Raw genomic sequence first — 20544 nt, 5'->3', positions numbered from 1 at the left:
TTTGTGAAGACGGAAAACTGCCAGATTCCAAAGCTTTTCTCTTTTTTTTTTTTTTTTTTTGGGGGGGGGGGGGGTGGTGTTTAGGTGTAATTTGATTGAATAATTGAAGAGTTTGTTCGCAAAAACCGTAAGTCCATTTTTGAAGATTTTGAAGTATGATCTGTGTCGTGAAGTATAAAATAATACCTTTTGAATGACATATTGGCCACTGCATATAAAGGTACATTTTTGAAGTTATGGCCAAAAGAAGCAAATATTTTCTTATTATTCTCTTTATTTTTCTTGACCTTTAATAGCAAATATCTCCATTTGGCAAATATGGACTTATCGGTTTTTGCGAACAAACTCTTCATTTCTTTGCCTGAAAATACTCTATCTGTCATGTCTATGTAAAGATTGTATGCAGAGTTCCGCTTTCAGTGTTAATTTGAATCAAAGGAAAAGATTCTGACCTCCTGGCAAATAGCATTGATGTCTGCTCCCGAGATCTTGTCCGGCCTCGCTACATCTGGTTTTTAAAGGAGGGAATCGGTCAAGGCAAATAAGCAGCAGAAACCATCAAAGCTAACAATGTTCTCATTCAAGTATCAATGGGCAATCACATAGAGGCCAGTAGTAGCTAATACACAAGCTAAGTGCCAGACTATGCTATCAATACAACTCGTAAGGAAATGGCCCAACAACATTTGACTGGTCCTGGGCCACTGTTAATTGTCGAGCCTTGAATAATTGATACATTCTGTCATTAGAAAGATAGTGAGGAAGCTGGCAAAGAATAAAAAGAGAAATAAGCCATCACCTCTATGCACTGAGACCAAAAACATAAACAGAAATATGACTGTATCATCAGACTACATTTGACCTGAGGAATTTCTCATCTACGTGTAATGAGGAAGTTCTTGTTTGTGGAACAAAGGATACAGTCCTCGAGGTCCACCTCGTCCGAGAGGTTCATTCTGCCGCAGATAGTGCTGAAGATGAGGCGCTTCTGCCGCCGGTCAGGCAGGGGAAACTCGATCTTGCGGTCGAGGCGGCCAGGGCGCAGGAGGGCAGGGTCCAGGGTGTCGGCCCGATTGGTTGCCATGATAACCTACAGTACATTGCCATGGAAAATGAACATATATAGAGGGATGAACTGTGGGGTTTCAGAAGACTGATGACGGAATGGTCTTCAACAACACCACGGAACTAAAGGATAACTTCATATTTCATCTCCACATTAAAGGAGACCTCCAGAGGATCTGCAGACTTATGCATTTGAAAATCTATAAATTGGTTATACTGGGTACAGAGTTTCTGAATTTACAGCGATTGGGATGAGGAATAAGAATGCTTTCAAAATTCATAACATATCACAATGAACAAAAGAAGAAAGCATGCATAAACTCTGCACAGGTGAACTTGTTACACAAGTAGCATTGTGATTTAATTGCATTGTTACATAACTGGAATCAGTGAGCCTCCTCTGCATCATCCTTGTTCAGTTCATTACAAATTTGGTTTTCCAGGATATTGGTTTATCTCTTCAAGGACCACAATAATTTCCACAAGTCTATACACAGCACTATCGATTTATGAACTAAATGATGTGAAATTACATAAATTGTCTGGAATGCCCCTTCACGGGACAATCTGATCTCAAGACTTGTGGGAGAGAGGTCCTGATAGATTAACAGTCCCGAAAAGCTATCCACTTGCAAGCGCATCACTCTGCACGACAAAGAGTGAAGAGGTCAAGGGTAAATCGGCACTCATGGGATCTCACCTTTACGTTTACGTTCTGGTCAAAGCCGTCCATCTGATTCAGCAATTCCAGGAGGATTCTCTGGACTTCTCGGTCAGCTGGAAGTGTGTGTCAGAAATAGAGAGAGAGATGAAATTAAACAATTTCATGGAAGAATGAAAAGGTGAGGAGAGGGCATGATCAGTCCTCTACACTTATCATTTTCCCCATCTTAAAAAAATCTCAAACTGCTCTTTAACAGAGGGCGAATTCTACTGCACTGTACCGTACACCAACTGTCTGCAATGTGCTTTGGCTGCGTTTACCAATGATGCAAATGAGTAGTTTTCATGCTGCGGCAATCTCAATATTAACGTAACGTGCAGGTGCCCAATTCTCTGTTCCTTACTGTACCCCATGATCACGAATTTAACCACTCACAAAATTGCTGGACTTGTGAAAAATCAGACTCTCGAGTATACTCTGGCAGATGTCTATGGGAAATGCATGTTGTAACAAAATCAGCCGTCTTCAACGGGTTAAAGGCTGCCCAAGCTCTTTACAACACAATGCAAGGCACCAGCAATATAAGTCTAATGTGAAGTTGGACTTTTATCCAGTGTCCTACGGCAAACTCACCTCCTGTTTGGGCATCAAACCGCTTGGTTGCTATGGCGTCGATCTCGTCGATGAAGATGATGGCTGGGGCGTTCTCCTTGGCCAGACGGAAGACGTCCCTGACCATGCGGGGCCCCTCCCCAAGGTACTTCTGGACAAACTCTGACCCTACTACCCTGATGAATGCCGCTGGATAAAAATAGTGCAAGAAATAAAATACACAATCAATGTTTTATCATTTGTGTTTGTTTCAGATCCAAGTCCTAGATTTCCTCATCATCATAGATGGGTAAGTCACGAGGAAAAAAACAGACAAAAACAAAACAAAAACAAAAACAAAATCAGTAAAGTCACTGGATAGTGAAAGATTGTTCATAAATAAGTAAGTAGTTCACTCAACTTTTTACAGACCAAAGATAATGACAGTTAAAAAATTTTCAGAGAATATTGTATTTTGGAAGTCGTCTTTCAGTACAGGCATAGTACATGCATGGGAAACAACTGAACGCAAATATGCACACCTTTAAATTTGCAATTTCAGTTTCATATTTAGTGTTATGCCACATAAACTGATACATCCCTGCATGCAAAAAAAAAGAAGCTTATGGTTTGTTGAAGTCACATTTCATGAAGGTGGTATGGTGCTATTCATTTTACATGATATGTACCTGTTTTAAGGAGAATTTCCCACGTACTCTTCGAACAATCATCAACTTCATTCTCCATGCACAAAAATTAAGGCACAAGAACTTTCATTGCATGCAGTAGTTGCGGCAGATTATACATCATGGAATAGCAAGAGGATGTATTTTGACCACTGGGAGTGTTTTTACATACTTTATCTACAGGTACTTGATTGAACACTAAAGTATGTATTTGAAATTAATCACTCAACAAGCAATCACCTAAAACAAAGACTATTCAGCGTGTCCCAGAAAAAACGAAACCGAGTTTCATTGGAATTCTTTGCGATCATAATTACAGTGCATATTTGCTTTATGTGTTGTACGTGGATTGAAAGATACACTTCTCTTCTTTCATTTGATGCACAACTCAGTGTTCAAAATTTGTGCATGACTGAGTTAGAACAATAGACAGTAGTGCTACTAAATCTTCATTTGCATGAGCAAATGTCGACTTTGAATAAGTTTTTCAGACTTTTTCAGCAATCTTTTGCAAAAAATAAAACCATTGCTTTAATATCCATTGTTTTCCCTTTCATATGATATCCCACGCATCAAAAATGATCAACGCCTGCTCGAGAAAACTGAATTTGAAAATATGCTTCCATTTTACCCAGATGAATAGAGGGTGAATAGGGATCAAGTTAGCTTTCCCCGACATGCCCAACTTGGCAGATAACAATGGCCTTCATGCTTCAATGAATTTACATAAACATGAAGGGAGGGAGTAAAAGAGATTGTTACAGACGATTCGGTTGTGAATAGGGTATTGAATTAGCACATGATCATGAGCTTGCCTGACCATGCAGCTAACTACAGAGCAAAGGGTGTTCATCAGCGGAATGTTTGGGAAGGTGGAGTGGGAGAAACGGACCTAAAAAAACCTTCCGAGGCCCCCCCCCCCCCCCCCCCCGAAAAAAAGACGACTTTCTGCCCTGCACTTGCACCTCTGAAATATTAGAAGCGCAAGTTCAGTGACAAATAAAGTGATGTACCCTCTCTTTCTACTTCACCTCCCCCTTCAAAAACTTTAAAACCCTGTCAGTGATGAAGGACCAACCACGCGTGAGGGAAATGTAGAGAGGAATGAAAACAGTGAAATAAGTTTGAGGTACAAAATCATCAAAATGTGTATCACATTGTTGTAATGTTGATTTCCCATAGCCATTGGACTGCATGCAGCCTGAGCATACTCACAATATATAGTCTTCAATAATTTTGATTATATCTCATAGCTTATTCTAAATAAATGACAACAAAGGGCTTTCCGTGTAATACAGCATTCTCTGTAAATACCCCCCCCCCAACAACATTCACTGTAGCACTGCAGTTGTTTCGTGTAAATTCAATGGTGCAGATGAGCCCATTGTCTAATGCTAAGTCGGGAGAGCGGAATGCTTGTTTTTCAACTTTCCGTAGAATCGGTAGAAATGAAGCATGTTTTCATGCACATTTTTCTCAAGCATGCGTTATTCATATTTGACGCGTTAGGTCTCATATGAAAGAAGAAAATATGAATATTTGGCTAATGAACTTTGTTTTTCGAAAACGTAACGTTAAAAGTCTGAAAAATTCACTTAAAGTCACAATTTGTGCGTGCAAATGAAAATTTGGTAGCACCACTGTTCATTGTTCTAACTCAGTCATGCATGAACAATGAACATTAAGTTGTACATCAAATGAAAGAAGAAAAGTTTATCTTTCCATTGATGTATATCTCATAAAGAAAATGTATGATTTCGATAGTAACAAGTTGCATGGAAACCCGGTTTCGTTTTTTCTGGGACACGCTGTATAACACCACTTCCCTAAAATAATGTGACAAAATACAACTCTTGCTCCTAAAGTCAAGGGACACACTTTTGCTGTAGCATACCAGGATGTCATTGTCAGACCTTTGAAAATAGGACATCCATATCAATCTGCCTTATCCAGTTATGTTCAGTTTATCAAGAATAATAGGGCCTTTGCCATTCCTTGCTGTCTTTAATAGATGTAGCCCAATTTTTTCCTACTCTGTTCTACTCCAATTGACTCATCACTTATGTTTAATACACTTTATTCTTCTACAAATGCCTTTATCCCCTCACACTACCCCTCACCCTCCCCCATCCCTTCAACATCCCTTCACCCTCCCATGTCCCATTCCACACCCCATTCCTCCCCTTACCTGTGGTGTGGTGTGCCACTGCCTTGGCAAGCATGGTCTTGCCGCACCCCGGGGGTCCGTACATGAGGACCCCCCGGGGCGGGTCGATGCCGATCTGCTGGTACAGGTCAAAGTGCGTCAGGGGTAGCTCCACCGCCTCCTTGATTTCCTGTTTCTGCATGTCCATCCCGCCGATGTCTGAGTACATCACGTCCGGTTTCTCCTCTACGCACAGAGAGAGAGAGAAAAACGAGAGATGGTGGTCACTTTTATTCAATCACTTTGAAGGTGTCATTTTATGCTTTTTTTGCTTTGTTTGTCATAACAATAAAAATAGCAACACCACCAGAAACCTCAACGTTTTGTGCACACATGTACATAGTTGTATCTCTCAAATTTATCCTTTGGTGTTCAGTTAGGCTGTGGAGGACGAGCTTATTTGTTCTGTAACATGCATTTCCATAGACACCTGCTATTCAAGCATACTCCGAACACACGACATTCCCTGTGAATCTATATGATTACAAATATTGATTGCTAGTGAAAAATAACTCTTCAGAGCAGGCATATTTGAGGGAAGATACATAGCCTTTGTTTTCATACTTCACTTCATTTATAAACTAAAAACCTGATGTGTAGATAATAACTACAGGGGAAACTCGGTATAACGAACACTGCTATAACGAGATATTGGTTATTACGAGGAAATTTTCCCGGTCCCAAATTTCCTTCCACACAAGTCTATGTAAAATGCTACTCTTATAGCGAGATCGGCTATAATGAAATTACTGCTATAACGAGATAAAATTTGTGACTTCCAAACAAAGAGAAACATAGCCAAACAAACCTGTTATAGCGAGGTAAAGCAAAATGTCTTCGGGTAAAGCTCTACTTCGCCTGTGCTATCACCTTCCGAGATTGTAAAGCTCGATGCGCCATAAACTGTCTTGTACACACATATTTTCTTCAGAGCACTCCAGCTAGCACCTCATGTTGTACGTGTATGTGTGTGTGTGCGCGCACACTGATACATGCAGAAAATGTGGTGGGACGGCCATATGTATACATGACATCATCATGACGTTTAGCAGGTGTGAGGCAATCTGATGCTGTGATTGGCTTTCTACGCAGGGAATTCCCCATCTTCACACACGCGCAGTTATACAGTGTCGCATACACACACAGCATTGTGCAGGCCATATTCCACACACAACACACACCCATACCATAACCACATACCAATCCACAGATGATCTTGACATAATCGCAAGCTATATAAATTTACAAATTCAAACATCTACAATTAATAAGAAACACATTCTTGATATTGGATTTCATTGGCGAAAAACATCTTCTTACCCATAAAGGTGACTAATTCCCTCACACACATTATCAAGTTATCAGTATTGATTGTAAGATGATAGGTAGTCCCACATGTGCAAATTAATGTCTTTAAGTTATGCTTTCTTTTATGCCTACTGATATAACAAGATATCGGCTATGACGAGGAAAATGACTCGGTCCCGACCATCTCGTTATAACGAGTTTCCACTGTATTAATGGTAGTTTAAGTCTGAGAAGCAAAAACCTTTCCTGCAGGCATGAATAAAAGGAGAATGGACAGTCTACTGAGACAATTATGCAGGACTTGTCATATCAAAGGGATGGTATAGTCTTGGTTCAGATAGGGATGGAGGTTTCAAACTTTGTGTTTGTGAGATAATGAGAAACCTCTAATGAAATATGAAAGAACACGCAATTAAAAGAGGAATTCAAACGGCTGAAATATCCAAAGTCATCTTCATGAAGATCTCTTTGTTTTACGTTATTTTTAGATTGTAAGTCATTTCAAAACTGATTTTCATCAAATAAAATTTCAATTCCCCTCAGAATTGTATGCTCTGTAACACTTTATAAATTGGTTTTTAGATATCTTGCAAAAAGTTGAAAGCTAAATCCTCACCTCAACCAATACTATACAGTCCCTTTAAGTAGACTGAAATAAAGTGCTTTTCTTTTGTGTCCACATCGTGAAATATCATTGTGTAACCTACATCGGTGCACAGATAAAATGTACTGGCACGTGTTGAACATCTTCTTGTTTTACATGGTCTGTTAAACATCTCAGAGTCAATCCTGTCTCTTGACAACGACAAACCGCTGTCAGAGGGAGTGCTGTGTGAGGGGTTGCCATGGTTACCTTGACTGAGCATCATAATGCTGCTGTCGGCCTCTGGGGGCAGGACGTCCACCAGGGCGTTGCTGTGCTTGTGCAGCGCCACGCTGGCGCTGGGCTTCAGCAGCTCACGGTCTATCGTGCTCAGGATCCGCACGTACGAGTTGGATCCTGCGGGAAGAGGAGACAACACGCATGAGGAGACATGGATGACCCTCTACAGGAATGCTTCTGTCTTCACAAGACATGCCCTTCAAGGGCATGACAAAACAAAAACATGTATGTACTACAGTATATGAGCTAAATTTTTGTGGCAATTTTATATTCACAATTTTACAATTATCCTATGAACTGCGAAATCTGTGCACAATCTGTGAAAGTATCATTTATTATTAGAAAAAAAAAAATCTGGAAATGTTGCTATGGCGGCTGGTATGCCTCCGCCATAATACATGGTTCTCCCAATAGGTCTACAGTACATCTTGACAATTGATGTGTGATGACAGTTTCACATAAATGACAAAAAGTCAAAATGACACATTTGTCACTAATGTGTTGAGTGTTCACTTTCCTCAAATTAGGTTTAATTGGATGAATAGCTATATTGTTTAAGAGAGCAGGTATTTGGAGATTTGAGGATGTTCACTTGAGCTTTGACCCTTTCATAAGTTTATGTATTAAGTAACCTCTAAGTTATGGGAAAGTGTAATTAAAGCATTAGATAGTAAAATTTTAGCATTTTAACCTGGCCTTGAACTTCGACCCCATGATCCTACAATTCTCAAGAGAATAGACGTCGGGCAGAATATGCATAAGTATGCACTACTTGTATGTTTCATGATGATATCTTGACCCACTGCTGAGATATGGAGAAAGGAGTGAAATCTAGCATTTTCACTTGACCTTTGACCTTTGACCCAAAAATGTTTCCAGAGAATCTCTATTGGGTAATATGAGTATACTCTAAGTTTCAAGAAAATCTTTTCAGGCATTGCATAGAATTTATGTGGGAAATAATACATTTTTGAGGAGTTGACCTTGACCTTTGAGCCTTGAGCTTTGACCACGTGACCCAAAAATTTCCAAGAGAATCACTCTCAGGCAGTACATGCATATGTTTGTATAAAGTTCCATGAAAATACTTCGAACAATTTCTGAGATATCATATCTCATATGGAGGGAAAAAAAGGTGAAATTTTAGCACTTTCACTTTCATTTGAACTCATGGCCTGACACTTTCTCTAAAGAATTTAAATCACGTAACCACATGCTAGTGCTCACATACAATGTACATGCACAGGATTTCCTGCATTGATCTTTTCCTTAACCTACCATCTCTGGGAACCCGTTGGAAACTGTACAAAGTCTATGGACATTTGATATTTTTTTAAAATCTATTTTTGATAAGTTAATATCTCACAAAGATGAACCTGCTGAAAAAAGATATATTTCAATATCATGAGCTGTTTTGCCATATTACTGTTTGTGAACTGTTTAACAGTGCTTGAAATACCCACCAGCCATCAGCAATTTGCCACCATGCCCCTCCCACTGGGCAGAATGCCCCTTTCAAAATCAAACCGTTCACAGCCACAATATTTTGTTACTCACTTGTATCCCTTTAAGAGGATTTGTGCTCCCTCAAAAAATTAGCCCTGACCCCAATTTGATGAAATTTGAGGTGTGATTTATTTCTTGTTGTTGTTGTGTTAATCATGATCGATTCTGTATCAATCAAAGGTAATGGCCGTTAAGGTCTAATACATATAGTTTGAAAGTTGTGAGATACAAAAGCAGATGGGTGAGCTAATATTTTAAGCAGTGACTAAGAAAAATATTCTTACAACTACAATGTATTACCTCCTCTACAGAGGCTTTTGCCTTCATTGGTTTATCCCTTTGTTTCGTTGTTTGTTTGCAAAATAACTCAAAACATTATAAAAAAATCTGTATGAAATTTTCATGAGAGATTGATAGTGACACAAGAAACAGATACTTAAAATTTGGTCATGATCCAGATGACCGTCTGGATCCTCTGGGTGGAATTGAGCTGCTTGGTGGAGGCCTGGGCTCTCCGAAAGCTTTTCTAGTTCTTTCATATTTTCTTTCACCGCTTTGAATGTCTTACAGTCATTGCCTGACATTAGAATTTACCATCAGGTAAATATGACATGGCGGCATACTGTTTATGATGCGATATGCATACAGTGTAAAAGTTGCCTTCTTTGGCCTCCATGAGCGGTGTTCTGAGTAAGACGCTTGTAACAGTTCTCTGCTAAGAAGAGTCTACCACCTACAGTAACTTTAAACGAATGGATGGTTTTCAAGGCAAACTGACCAGTTGTGGAACCGACAATGCCGGTGTGCTGGTCAACAGCCTCCAGGAACTGGCCGATGACCAGGGGGACACTCTGAATGCGCTTGACCTCTTCCTGGGCATGGAGGAACTCCTTCTTGAGGTTGCGCTGCTCGTCCTTGATGTATTCCTCCTGGACCTCAAGGAACTCCAGCTGCTGCTGTAGTTTCTGCCATGATTAATGGGAAGCACGGAGAGAAAAGAGTTATAAACTTGTTTATTTCAAAATAAAAAGAAAATAATGAAAGGAGGCGCGGGTGCCCTCCCCTTTAATTTTTGAAGAAACTATCTTTGTCAGCCAATGGTAGTGGCAGCAGAAAATTGTGGTGAAGCCTTTTTTTGGCTTTTTGTTTGCTTGTCAGTCGATGAAACCCGGAAGTGGCACAAGAACAGACAAATTGCGCGCTGAAGCTTTTATTTTTTTTTTTTGCTTGTCAGCCATTGAAAACCGGAAGTGGCACCAGAAATATTTTTGCCCCCCCACCCTTTGGAATTCCCGGATCTGCCCTTGTGCTTATCTCATCTATTTTCTCTCTCTTTTTTTGTTGTTGTAATTTTAAGAAGCAATTTATGTCCTAATCTGTATAATCCAAGATCAACAACTGGCTGCAAAAGATATTCCAGTCCCACTGAAACAAGGTTGCTGGGACTGCTCATTTTACCTTGTCATTATAACTGGTATCTCATTGCAGAACCACACACACAAAAAAAAAAAAACAAAAAAAAAAAAAGGAAAAAAGAGCGATCGATCAGCTAAATAAAATAACAGAAAATCAATGATAGTAAAAAAAAAAAATAATAACAAAGGAAAGCTGCTATCTGCATAGAACTTGTAGGAAAGTCCATCTTATACAAAGACAATCGTCCAGGGAGAAGTTTGTTAGGTTTCCTTTCCTGCAGAGGTGATTTCTTTTTTTTCTTTTTCTTTTTTTTTTTCAAATCGTTTCTTCTTCATTTTCATGAAGTCCTTTGGCAGTTGTCCATACCTTGTACTTTGAGTAGAGGTCATCTGTAGGGATGTTCTCTAGACCAGACCCTGAAGAAGTTGTGGTTGGTCTGGAGTCACTTGGTGATGCTACCTCTTCCTTGAGATCAGAAGGAAGTTGGGAGAGGGAAGAGGGGAGAGGGGAGGGGATACATGAGGCAAATGTCATCCAACAATTATTGAACATATTGGGGGAAAAAATCAGTACTGAATGCATAAAAGTCAGCAACAGCTCTGATAACATTCAGAACTACATCTCTTTGATGTCATCTAACATTCATAACAAAAGTCAGTGAGCTAGCTCTGAAAATGCTAAATTTGACCTACATGTACTGTATCACATAAATTATGTACCAAGCTCCTGGCTATGTTTAATTTCATTTTCTTCAAACAGTCTTTGAATTTTATGTTTGTGAAGTGCAAGGTAATATTTCTTGAGGTTTGTTCATTTGTGTGTGTGTGTTTTGTTTCAAGTTTCTCTTTTTGCTTTCATTACTACATATTGTATCAAGTCTGTGTTATATTTCAAATTTTTAATACATTGTAGCCTCAACATCAATCAACATAACATAGAGACAAACAAAATATTGATGTCAGTTCATTCAATCACAGATAAAACTTTGCACTCAGAAGAATCGAACTTGAGAACCTGTTTGTGAAACCAACGATGGGAAGATATTAAAGACTACTACAGTTTTTAGTCTTTGAGAGGCTTCAAAATCAGTTGAAGTGCACCAAGGCTGGCAAAATGAAACTGCATTGAAAGTTATCATAATATTGACTATTGTGACATCACAAAACCTACAAAAAGTTGCATGCAAAGATTTTACTTGATGCTGAGAACTCAGTATCTTCTCTACATGTACAGTGGTCTATACCACTACCAATATTCTGGGTGAAATAGAGTCTACAGCTGTAGGTCAACCTCATCAGTCTTTAGCTTACTTTTTTTTTAAATCCATTTTCTGAAAAAGCAATTATTCTTGTTAGTGTTGCTGTTATACATTTTAAATGTTTAAAGTTTGGAATCATTAAGCAAATGGAAAACTGGGTTTTGCGCACTACCTTTTCTGAAACATTAAAAAGAAAAGAAGTGTAATATTTGTGGTAGAGCGTCTCCTTTACAACATAATCTTGCAGCTTTGCCTTTGCTTTGAACTCTAGAGTCTAGTCTTAGCACTCCTAGCAGTCTTAAACTTCTGAAAAGATAGACATATTAAACATTGACAGGTTATAAATATAGCCAAAGCAATGGAAATGGCACTACTGACAAAACTAAGTAACCTAGCTAACACTGCGTTGATATGCTTGCTGAAAAAGGTGGATATTTTTGTTGGACTAATTTTTCGCACCATGCTGGGACATGGGTGGGTAAGATGAGTTTTGCGTAATTTATTTCCGTGGAATTCAGACGTCAACTAGGGCCTACATTGGTACCGTACTGGAACATTTACAGTTTGCAGTTTAATTCATACAGTAACAAATGGCAAATGCTGGTAATTTATTTATGCCTGTATGGGCATGGCAAGCAAAAATATTTGTGTGCTATTATTTTCGCGCTAGTTTCTAGTTGCGCAAAATACGTGAAAACGTCACCGCAAAAATTTCCCCTTTTACAGTACTTGGCCAATTTCAGCTTTCTCATTTTAACTTAACTCTTTCGTGAAGGTGTCTACAATCGAAATGACGACTGAGTGACTGTTCATCCGCATCCAACACACATTCAAACGGGTGGGACATCGGACAAAAGTATAGTCTAACAAATAGCTCGAGTGTGGTGTGTGGCTATGTGCTTTGTCATCTCTCAATCGATCACATGATCGACAAATAATAAGCAGGTTGTGGGCAAGTTTTTGCACTGAAATCGCCACTTATTCAGCACGTTATTTAAACTTAAGGGAGATAAAAGTTAGCACCATACATTTACCTTTCTCGACGGTATAACAATGCCGATCTCTTCCATTTTTCGTAATCAGAACTTCGATTTTTGTTACCAGATTTCGATGTCGGCCGTCGACCACCGGTACTCTTAAATTTTCTCAGTATGCCACTATGCGCCCCCAGCGACCAAGATGGAATACTGAATATAAAACAAGAATGACAAGAGAGGGAGAGAGAGAAAACAGTTTAGTTACTTTTCTCATGCATGCAATCATTGTGGACTAACCTTCGAAGTTCGAACATGATGGCATTTCATAAATTTTTAATAATTACCAAGAAAAAATTGATAAGAAAAAAATTACATCATTTACTGTAACTGAATACTTCTTCAACTGTAGCTTCGATTATTTTCAATCAATACACGTGTAATTCCATCACAGCTTAATAATTAATTGGTTATATGCCGCCGTCTGTACATCTATAAACTCCAATCGCGACGCCGCGACAGTGAAGTAAATGAACAGAAATTTCGCAAATAAATCGCCTAGCTCCTTCAGAATGCACGGAGAATATTACATTTTCAGCAAGAAGCCAAGAGATGGGTGCTGTTTCTATAGGTCTATAGCCTAGCTACAATGTTACAATCCTTTCTGTTCCATCACGTATCACGAATTCATCTGTTGCTTGATGTCCTGCTTCGCCGCCTTCGATGTATATCTGCAATATATGACATCATAAATCATAAATGTACTTATCAGGGGAAAAAAAAACCAATGTGAGAACATTGGCTTTGTAATAGACCCTATACATGTATAACAAAAATCGGCTACTAAGCAAGCCAGACATCAACTTGCCACTCATCGGATCACCCACAACAAGTTGATCACGTTTTGATGAATTAAGGCCCTCCGAAGAACACAGTGGCTCCTTTGTCACCAACGAGCAGCTGCAGGAAAAAGATTAAAATCAAGAAAAAAAAAGAAGATCCATGGATACTACTTGCGCTATCGCGAAATGTCTGACTTAACTCTTTATAATTAATTGCCACCAACCGACCTCAGTTTTGAAATGCATGTCACCTTTCAAGTTCATTTTCTTCAGAGTATAGGGCCTTAGTGTATTCTATCCCATTCTGTCGACCCAAGATATACATTCAATCGTCGTCGCAAATTGGCACAAAGTTGGTTACAATTATTTAACATTTAGATATAGAATGAAACCTGCATTATCATGTGAAAGTAATTTTACTTTTGCATTATCAGATAGTGATCTAAAGAGTAAGAGCCAATAGGATGCATACCATACGGATACTGTAGGCCCTATTGTGGTTATAGGGGGTTTATACTGGTGTATTTGCAAACGAGAATCTGTCAAAAACTATTTTTTTAAAATAACAATCAATCATTAAAATGGGTAATTTACAGTAGAATTTCATTCGAAAATTCTCAGCATGATCTGACAGCTGCCACAATCAGCTTGACGTACTGTAGTTGCTGCAGCTGATTTCACTGATACATGCAGTGTGCATCCAGGCACTGAACTGAAGATCAGCTGTTTGTGCAGTGCTAGTCTCTTGGCAGTCGTTCGACCGTTTATTGTGAACACCGAAGAGGCTGTGGCAAGGGTATCGTATCATGCAATACGACTCCAGAGAAAGTAACCAGGGGCGTCACCAGCTTTTTTTCAAGGGGGGTGCGTTTTGACAGTAAATTTAAACTGTGAGATTTTTTTTCAATTGATTTATTGGCTCCTGTGTCATCATGTACATTTACACATACTCTATGGTATATTGTACATATTATACATGTGATTGTATGTATACACGAATCTTTCGCTATGAAGGACTATACGGGGGTACATTATGTGACGGTGTGAGATCCTCGGCGATGATCCATTCCGCTCCTTCAGTGCGGAGGGTGTGGGAGGGGGATACCCCCTCCCACGATAGGAACTTTTTGTAAAAACAAGAGTGTAAAAGTCGCGTTTACAGAGCATAGTGAAAATAAAAATACTATGAAGGACTATTACGGAGGTATATGTGACGGTGTGAGATCCTCGGCGAGGGAGCGAAGCAACCGAGCGGGAGAGGGTGTAGGAGGGGGATACCCCTCCCACGGAGGGACTTTTTGTAAGAGAAAAAAAAAAGGAGAATTGCATAGCAATTAAATGCGAGCGAGCGGAGCGAGCGAGCTTGAAAATTGTGATACAATGTATTTTACAATCCCAAACTGCGGTTTGTAGCTATATTTTTTCGCTTTGGAAATGAAGGGGGCGCACCGGGCGCAACTGCTGGCAATTACTGGCAGCAACATCAGGAGCATGGCATAATGATTAAATGCGAGCGAGCGAAGCGAGCGAGCTCGAAAATTTTGGCATTTCACAGTTTTACAAATGCAGTTTTTAGCTACATTTTTTCGCTTTGAAAATTTAAGTGGGGGGGGGGGGGGGGCGCACCGGGCGCAACTGTTGGCAATTACTGGCAGTAACATCAGGAGAATGGCAAAGCGATTTATGCGAGCGAGCTTGAAAATGTTGACATTTTACATTAAAAAAAAATTAATTACCGTCTGTAGCTATATTTTTTTCGCTTTGGAAATTAAGCAGGGCGCATCGGGCGCAACTGCTGGCAATTACTGGCAACAACATCAGGAGAATGGGATAACGATTCAAATGCGAGCGAGCAGAACGAGTGAGCTTGAAAATTTTGACACAGTCAAAAAACTGCCGTTTATAGCTATATTTTTTCGTTTTCGAAATTAAAGGGGGTGGCGCACCGGGCACAACTGCTGGCAATTATATACTGGCAGCAATATCAGGAGAATGGCATAACGATTATATCGTCTGTATCACTTCAGTCAATCAATTTTCCATGCAACGTTTTTGTTACCCCAAAGTTCCGCAATTATGTTGGTTTTTTCAATTTACTTTGTTTTGATTATGCAACCTTATTCTATGTTACCAAAGAAAGTGAAATGTTTATGTTCTTTTCGAAAAATGAAATAAAGTTTGAATTGAATTGAATTGATTAAAATGCGAGCGAGCGGAGCGAGCGAGCTTGAAAATTTTGACATCTTACAGTCTAAAAACTGCCGTTTGTAGCTATTCCTTTTCGCTTTCGAAATTAAAGGGGGTGGCGCACCGGGCACAACTGCTGGCAATTACTGGCAGCAACATCAGGAGAATGGCATAACGATTATATCGTCTGTATCACTTCAGTCAATCAATTTTCCTTACAACGTTTTTGTTACCCCAAAGTTCCGCAATTAAATTGGGTTTTTTTCACTTTACTTTGTTTTGATTATGCAACCTTATTCTATGTTACCAAAGAAAGTGAAATGTTTATGTTCTTTTCGAAAAATGAAATAAAGTTTGAATTGAATTGAATTGATTAAAATGCGAGCGAGCGGAGCGAGCGAGCTTGAAAATTTTGACATCTTACAGTCTAAAAACTGCCGTTTGTAGCTATTCCTTTTCGCTTTCGAAATTAAAGGGGGTGGCGCACCGGGCACAACTGCTGGCAATTACTGGCAGCAACATCAGGAGAATGGCATAACAATTATATCGTCTGTATCACTTCAGTCAATCAATTTTCCTTACAACGTTTTTGTTACCCCAAATTTCCGCAATTATGTTGGGTTTTTTTTTCAATTTACTTTGTTTTGATTATGCAACCTTATTCTATATGTTACCAAAGAAAGTGAAATGTTTATGTTCTTTTCGAAAAATGAAATAAAGTTTGAATTGAATTGAATTGATTAAAATGCGAGCGAGCGGAGCGAGCGAGCTTGAAAATTTTGACATCTTACAGTCTAAAAACTGCCGTTTGTAGCTGTTCCTTTTCGCTTTGGAAATCATTAAGGAGGGGTGGCGCACCGGGCGCAACTGCTGGCAATTGATTGAATACTGGCAGCAACATCAGGAGAATGGCATAGCGTTAAAATACGAGCGAGCGGAGCGAGCGAGCGTGAAAATTTTGACATTTTACAGTCCAAAAACTGCCGTTTGTAGCTATGTTTTTTTTTTCGCTTTGGAAATTAAGGGGGGGGGGGGTGCGCCACTGGTAGTCAAGGATGTCGGTTTATGTTCATGATTGGGGGAGGTATGACCAGCGAGGGGGCGTCGAAGTGACCAAGCGGGGGAAGGATGTCCAAAATCTGCACTTTAGAGCATCCCCTAATTGTTTGTGTTTGTGTGTGTGTGTGTGTTTTATACATGGAAAAGTTGGGAAATAGCCCAGGTCAAGTCTTATTATTGGCAATGCAAGGCATTTTTATATAGACTATAGTATGTAAAGCATCACTCAGTGACTGATCTAGCTTTGATATAACAAAGTGTGAGGTACAGAGGTGTACATTCTACATCACATTGCGCAACATTGCAGCGACTCTTTGCCGTTCGGATGTTCTGAGTACACTGCTCCATCCTGCTTATCATTCAGAATGACAACCAGGAATCACGCTGAATCACAATCTTTTTTCGGCTCCGAGCTTTTTGAACATTCTTTCACGCTATTGATGCCTTTTTAATTATGGTTAAAAGAAATCTTAGAGGAAAAAAAAAATGAATTTCTTGCTCACCCTTTTATGTCAATTTCAAAAGCAGTTTACCAACCCTTGAATTACCATTTTGATTTTTTTTAAACCAGCGGATGGGGGCGGGTGGGGGGGGGGGGGGGGGTACGTGCCCCCCCCCCCCCCAGTTACGCCACTGATTGGAGACCTATAGCGGGGGAGGGTGTAGGCGGGTTATCTCCCTCCCATGCGACGGAGCTTGTGTATATTCTGAACTGATAATCCGTTGCACAATGAATGAAATATACCTTACGTATACAGTACGGGCGGTAGATAGTAAACACGTGATGTATGTATAGCATCAGTGCTGCCAGAGCCGGGGTGCGATTGTTTTGTTTTTTGTATTTGTCTTTGTTTTGTTTTGTTTTTTGTTTTTTTTTCCTCCTGGTGCAAAATTAAAAAAAAATAAGAAGAAAAATTAAAAAAAGAACAATTATTTAGCGTCCGGCGTTGAGGTCGCTTGTTTTTTTGTTTTTTTGTTTTTAGGTTCTGAAGGGGGGTGTGTTCGCACCCAGCGCACCCCCCCTGGTGACGCCCATGAAGTAACAGTGATGCCTTCTGCAACATAGATTCCAAGCAACTCCAATCACTCCACATTCTGAATGACGTCGGCAAATTTCACTGCGTTTCTTCTTATTAAACACACACACACACACACACACACACACACACGCACAAAATAAGATTTAGCACTGGTACGTAGGCTATAGTCACGATGCCATCACCAAGGAGACAAGTTTAGTGCAAGTCGCCATCACAAAACAGAATTCTGTGGTCGCCATGCATCACCTTTTGGCCGGTTTACATAATATATTCGAATTCATTTATGGATATACTTTTCCTCGGCGGACTTCCTAACGAGCTATATCGTTCCATCAGTCTTCACACATCTGGGTCCTGTTTCATAAAGTTGTTCGTAAAGTAACGAAAGACTTACGAACGACTGGTGATGAGTTCTGCTGTACTATACTTAGGCCTATCAGAATTTCAATAATTCACACAAGAACTGATCACCAATCGTTGGTAAGTCGTTCGTTACTTTACGAACAGCTTTATGAAACACCCCAGAACTCGACTTTAGCGGCATCCCTGTGATGTGGCCCGGGGCCACTCAATAATTAATGTTGGACCACCACATTTTCAAAAAGGTTATATTTTGGTGGCCCGATCGGGTAAGTAAAATCCAAAGTGGACAGGAAAAAATAATTTGCTCTCTTTTATTCAGGTAAGATTTTGAACTTCAACAAGATAATCAAAAATTTTCCGATAAAGTACATCATTTTTGAAAAAAAAAATGTGAACACGTTTACACCACAGTATAACACCAGTTCGTGTGGTCTCCTCAAAAGCTGAACGGGTGTTATACCATTAATATTAACGCAAGCAATATCAAATCAACACCAAGTATAGCGTCATTGTTGAATAACAAAAGCGCAGTGTCCAAATATCACCAACTACAGTGTCAAATTAACACCACAAAGTGCCAGGTGAACACTTCTCAACACAACACACTTTCTACACCTGTGGGTGTGGCCCTCTATTGACACTTGATCGGTGTTAGATTTAACACCCATAGTGTTAAATCTAACACAAATTCATACTTAAGGTTTCAATAATCATAATAGGTTAAACTTCCATGCAGTTGTCAAGGTAAATTCACTGTACCTATATACCGTATGCATTGGTATGCGTATACGATGTGCACACAGCCATTACGTTCCACCATAATATTGCTTGAAGGAAGTACGTACGAGTTTGAAAAAAAAACACAACTAAATTTTGTTAGACAGACTTAGATAAGAGCCTAATATTATCATAACACTTTCAAAATGTTAGATATAACTCATTTCGTTTCGGAATGGATTGACAGAACAAACGAAAATCGTTGTGAGTTGATCGATATTTTTCATTGTAGGAACCAACACCAACCAAGGGCTATACATTACTACAAATCAAATTTTAAATTACTCAACATAAGACCAAAGTTTCCCTTGGCTTTCATAGATTTCCTTTGAGTGAGAAATCAAAATCCTTCATACCCAATACTTGTTGAAGCTGCCGTCGGATCAAGTGATAAGGTGATGACACTGTTAGGTGATTTGCCGCACAAGTTGATGTTCATTGCAGATCCTCTCTAAAACGCACTAATCACCACTGTAATAATTGAACCATACTGAAATCAGCTTATGACTGTACAGATAGGGAAGAAAAAAACTTTAATTGTTGACACCTTGTCGTGCTGACTACATTGTATAAGAATGTTTAAATAACATGCTCATCCATGACCAAAGTCATGGATGAGAACTTTTACACAATAAGTATACCTCACAAAAAAAAAAATAACACAATACACTAGGAACCCTGTGTGACAAAGCGTTATTTGAATTCCGCCCTCATGGGAATATTGTTGTCAGTGATTGCACTCCTGCAAAGTGCTTAGTTTTAGCTAATGTGTTTTTCCCATTATTTCATTAAAATTAAGGGCACGCCTTTAAAAAAAATGCTGAAGGTTTGATTTGACATGATTTTCTAGTACACAGTATTTTTTTTTTCCATCGAGGTGTCACTTTTGAGTTTGTAGCATGTTCTTATTTTTGTCCGTGATTTAGCCACAGGTATTATGACGTATGTACCTGTATTTAAGTTTTATGCGCATTCTATTATTAAGTAATAATGAGCGCTGCGCTATTTGAGGCGTGCCTCTTTGTGCGTTGTCTGAGCGCATCGCGCTCAAGTTTTAGTATTGTTATGTTGTTGCTAAGACGTGAGATTCTATTAACGCATTGTCTTGCGGACATTTTTTTTTTAAAGCAAGAGATAGATATCTTGTTTCATATACACACACTCACTTACTTACTTACTTACTTACTGGTCAATATTCAAGGCAGGAGATGATCCTATAATTTCCCGATATTTTTATTTATTGCGGAGAGAGCTTGCCACCGTTTTTCCTTCAGAGACACTTTCATTTCGGACTTTGTTGTTCATCATCGCGCGATTTCTTTGATCTGTCTGGCAACATCTCATCTCATCTCATCTCTTCTGCAACATCTCATCTCACCTCACCTCATCTGATATCATCTCATCTCATCTAATCTCATCTCATCGTTTCCTGACTATTTCTGAACTCTCCCTCATCACTACCTTGTTTTCCTTGGAACTGTTACATCACTATCGATATTTCAACTGTTGCATCGCTACCTGTTGCATCGTTACCGGATCGCTACCGTTTATCGCCGCGCACTGTCTCCTATCTGCAACGTAGTTATTCCAAGGACATTTATTTCTCATCAGAGCCTGATCTCTCCTGGCCACCCGTTCGTATATAGATCTATTTAATAATATTTTCAGTTATAAAAGATTAACATTCAATTGCTTTATTTTTAGGGGTTATTATTAGAG

General features: G+C 39.3%; 1 protein-coding gene across 1 annotated transcript in view; it reads right to left on the bottom strand.

The window, feature by feature from the left end:
* LOC139736390 (26S proteasome regulatory subunit 6B) overlaps window positions 1-12653 on the bottom strand; it is a 14335-nt gene extending 1682 nt beyond the window's left edge. The window contains exons 1-9 of the mRNA XM_071647145.1: window positions 12618-12653; window positions 10692-10790; window positions 9688-9874; window positions 7374-7520; window positions 5195-5398; window positions 2363-2530; window positions 1766-1842; window positions 922-1090; window positions 453-508 (exon numbers count right to left, since the gene is read on the bottom strand). Of these exons, the coding sequence (XP_071503246.1) occupies window positions 453-508; window positions 922-1090; window positions 1766-1842; window positions 2363-2530; window positions 5195-5398; window positions 7374-7520; window positions 9688-9874; window positions 10692-10790; window positions 12618-12653 (1143 nt within the window). The remainder of the gene's footprint in view (window positions 1-452; window positions 509-921; window positions 1091-1765; window positions 1843-2362; window positions 2531-5194; window positions 5399-7373; window positions 7521-9687; window positions 9875-10691; window positions 10791-12617) is intronic.
* Window positions 12654-20544: the final 7891 nt, after the last annotated feature.

The sequence above is a fragment of the Diadema antillarum genome, unplaced genomic scaffold, assembly GCF_040938485.1.
Source record: "Diadema antillarum isolate AM-2024a unplaced genomic scaffold, OU_Dant_1.0 seq00000643_RagTag, whole genome shotgun sequence".
NCBI lineage: Eukaryota > Metazoa > Echinodermata > Echinoidea > Diadematoida > Diadematidae > Diadema > Diadema antillarum.
Note: the sequence above shows the minus strand (reverse complement) of the source record. Positions and strands in the feature narration are given on the sequence as shown.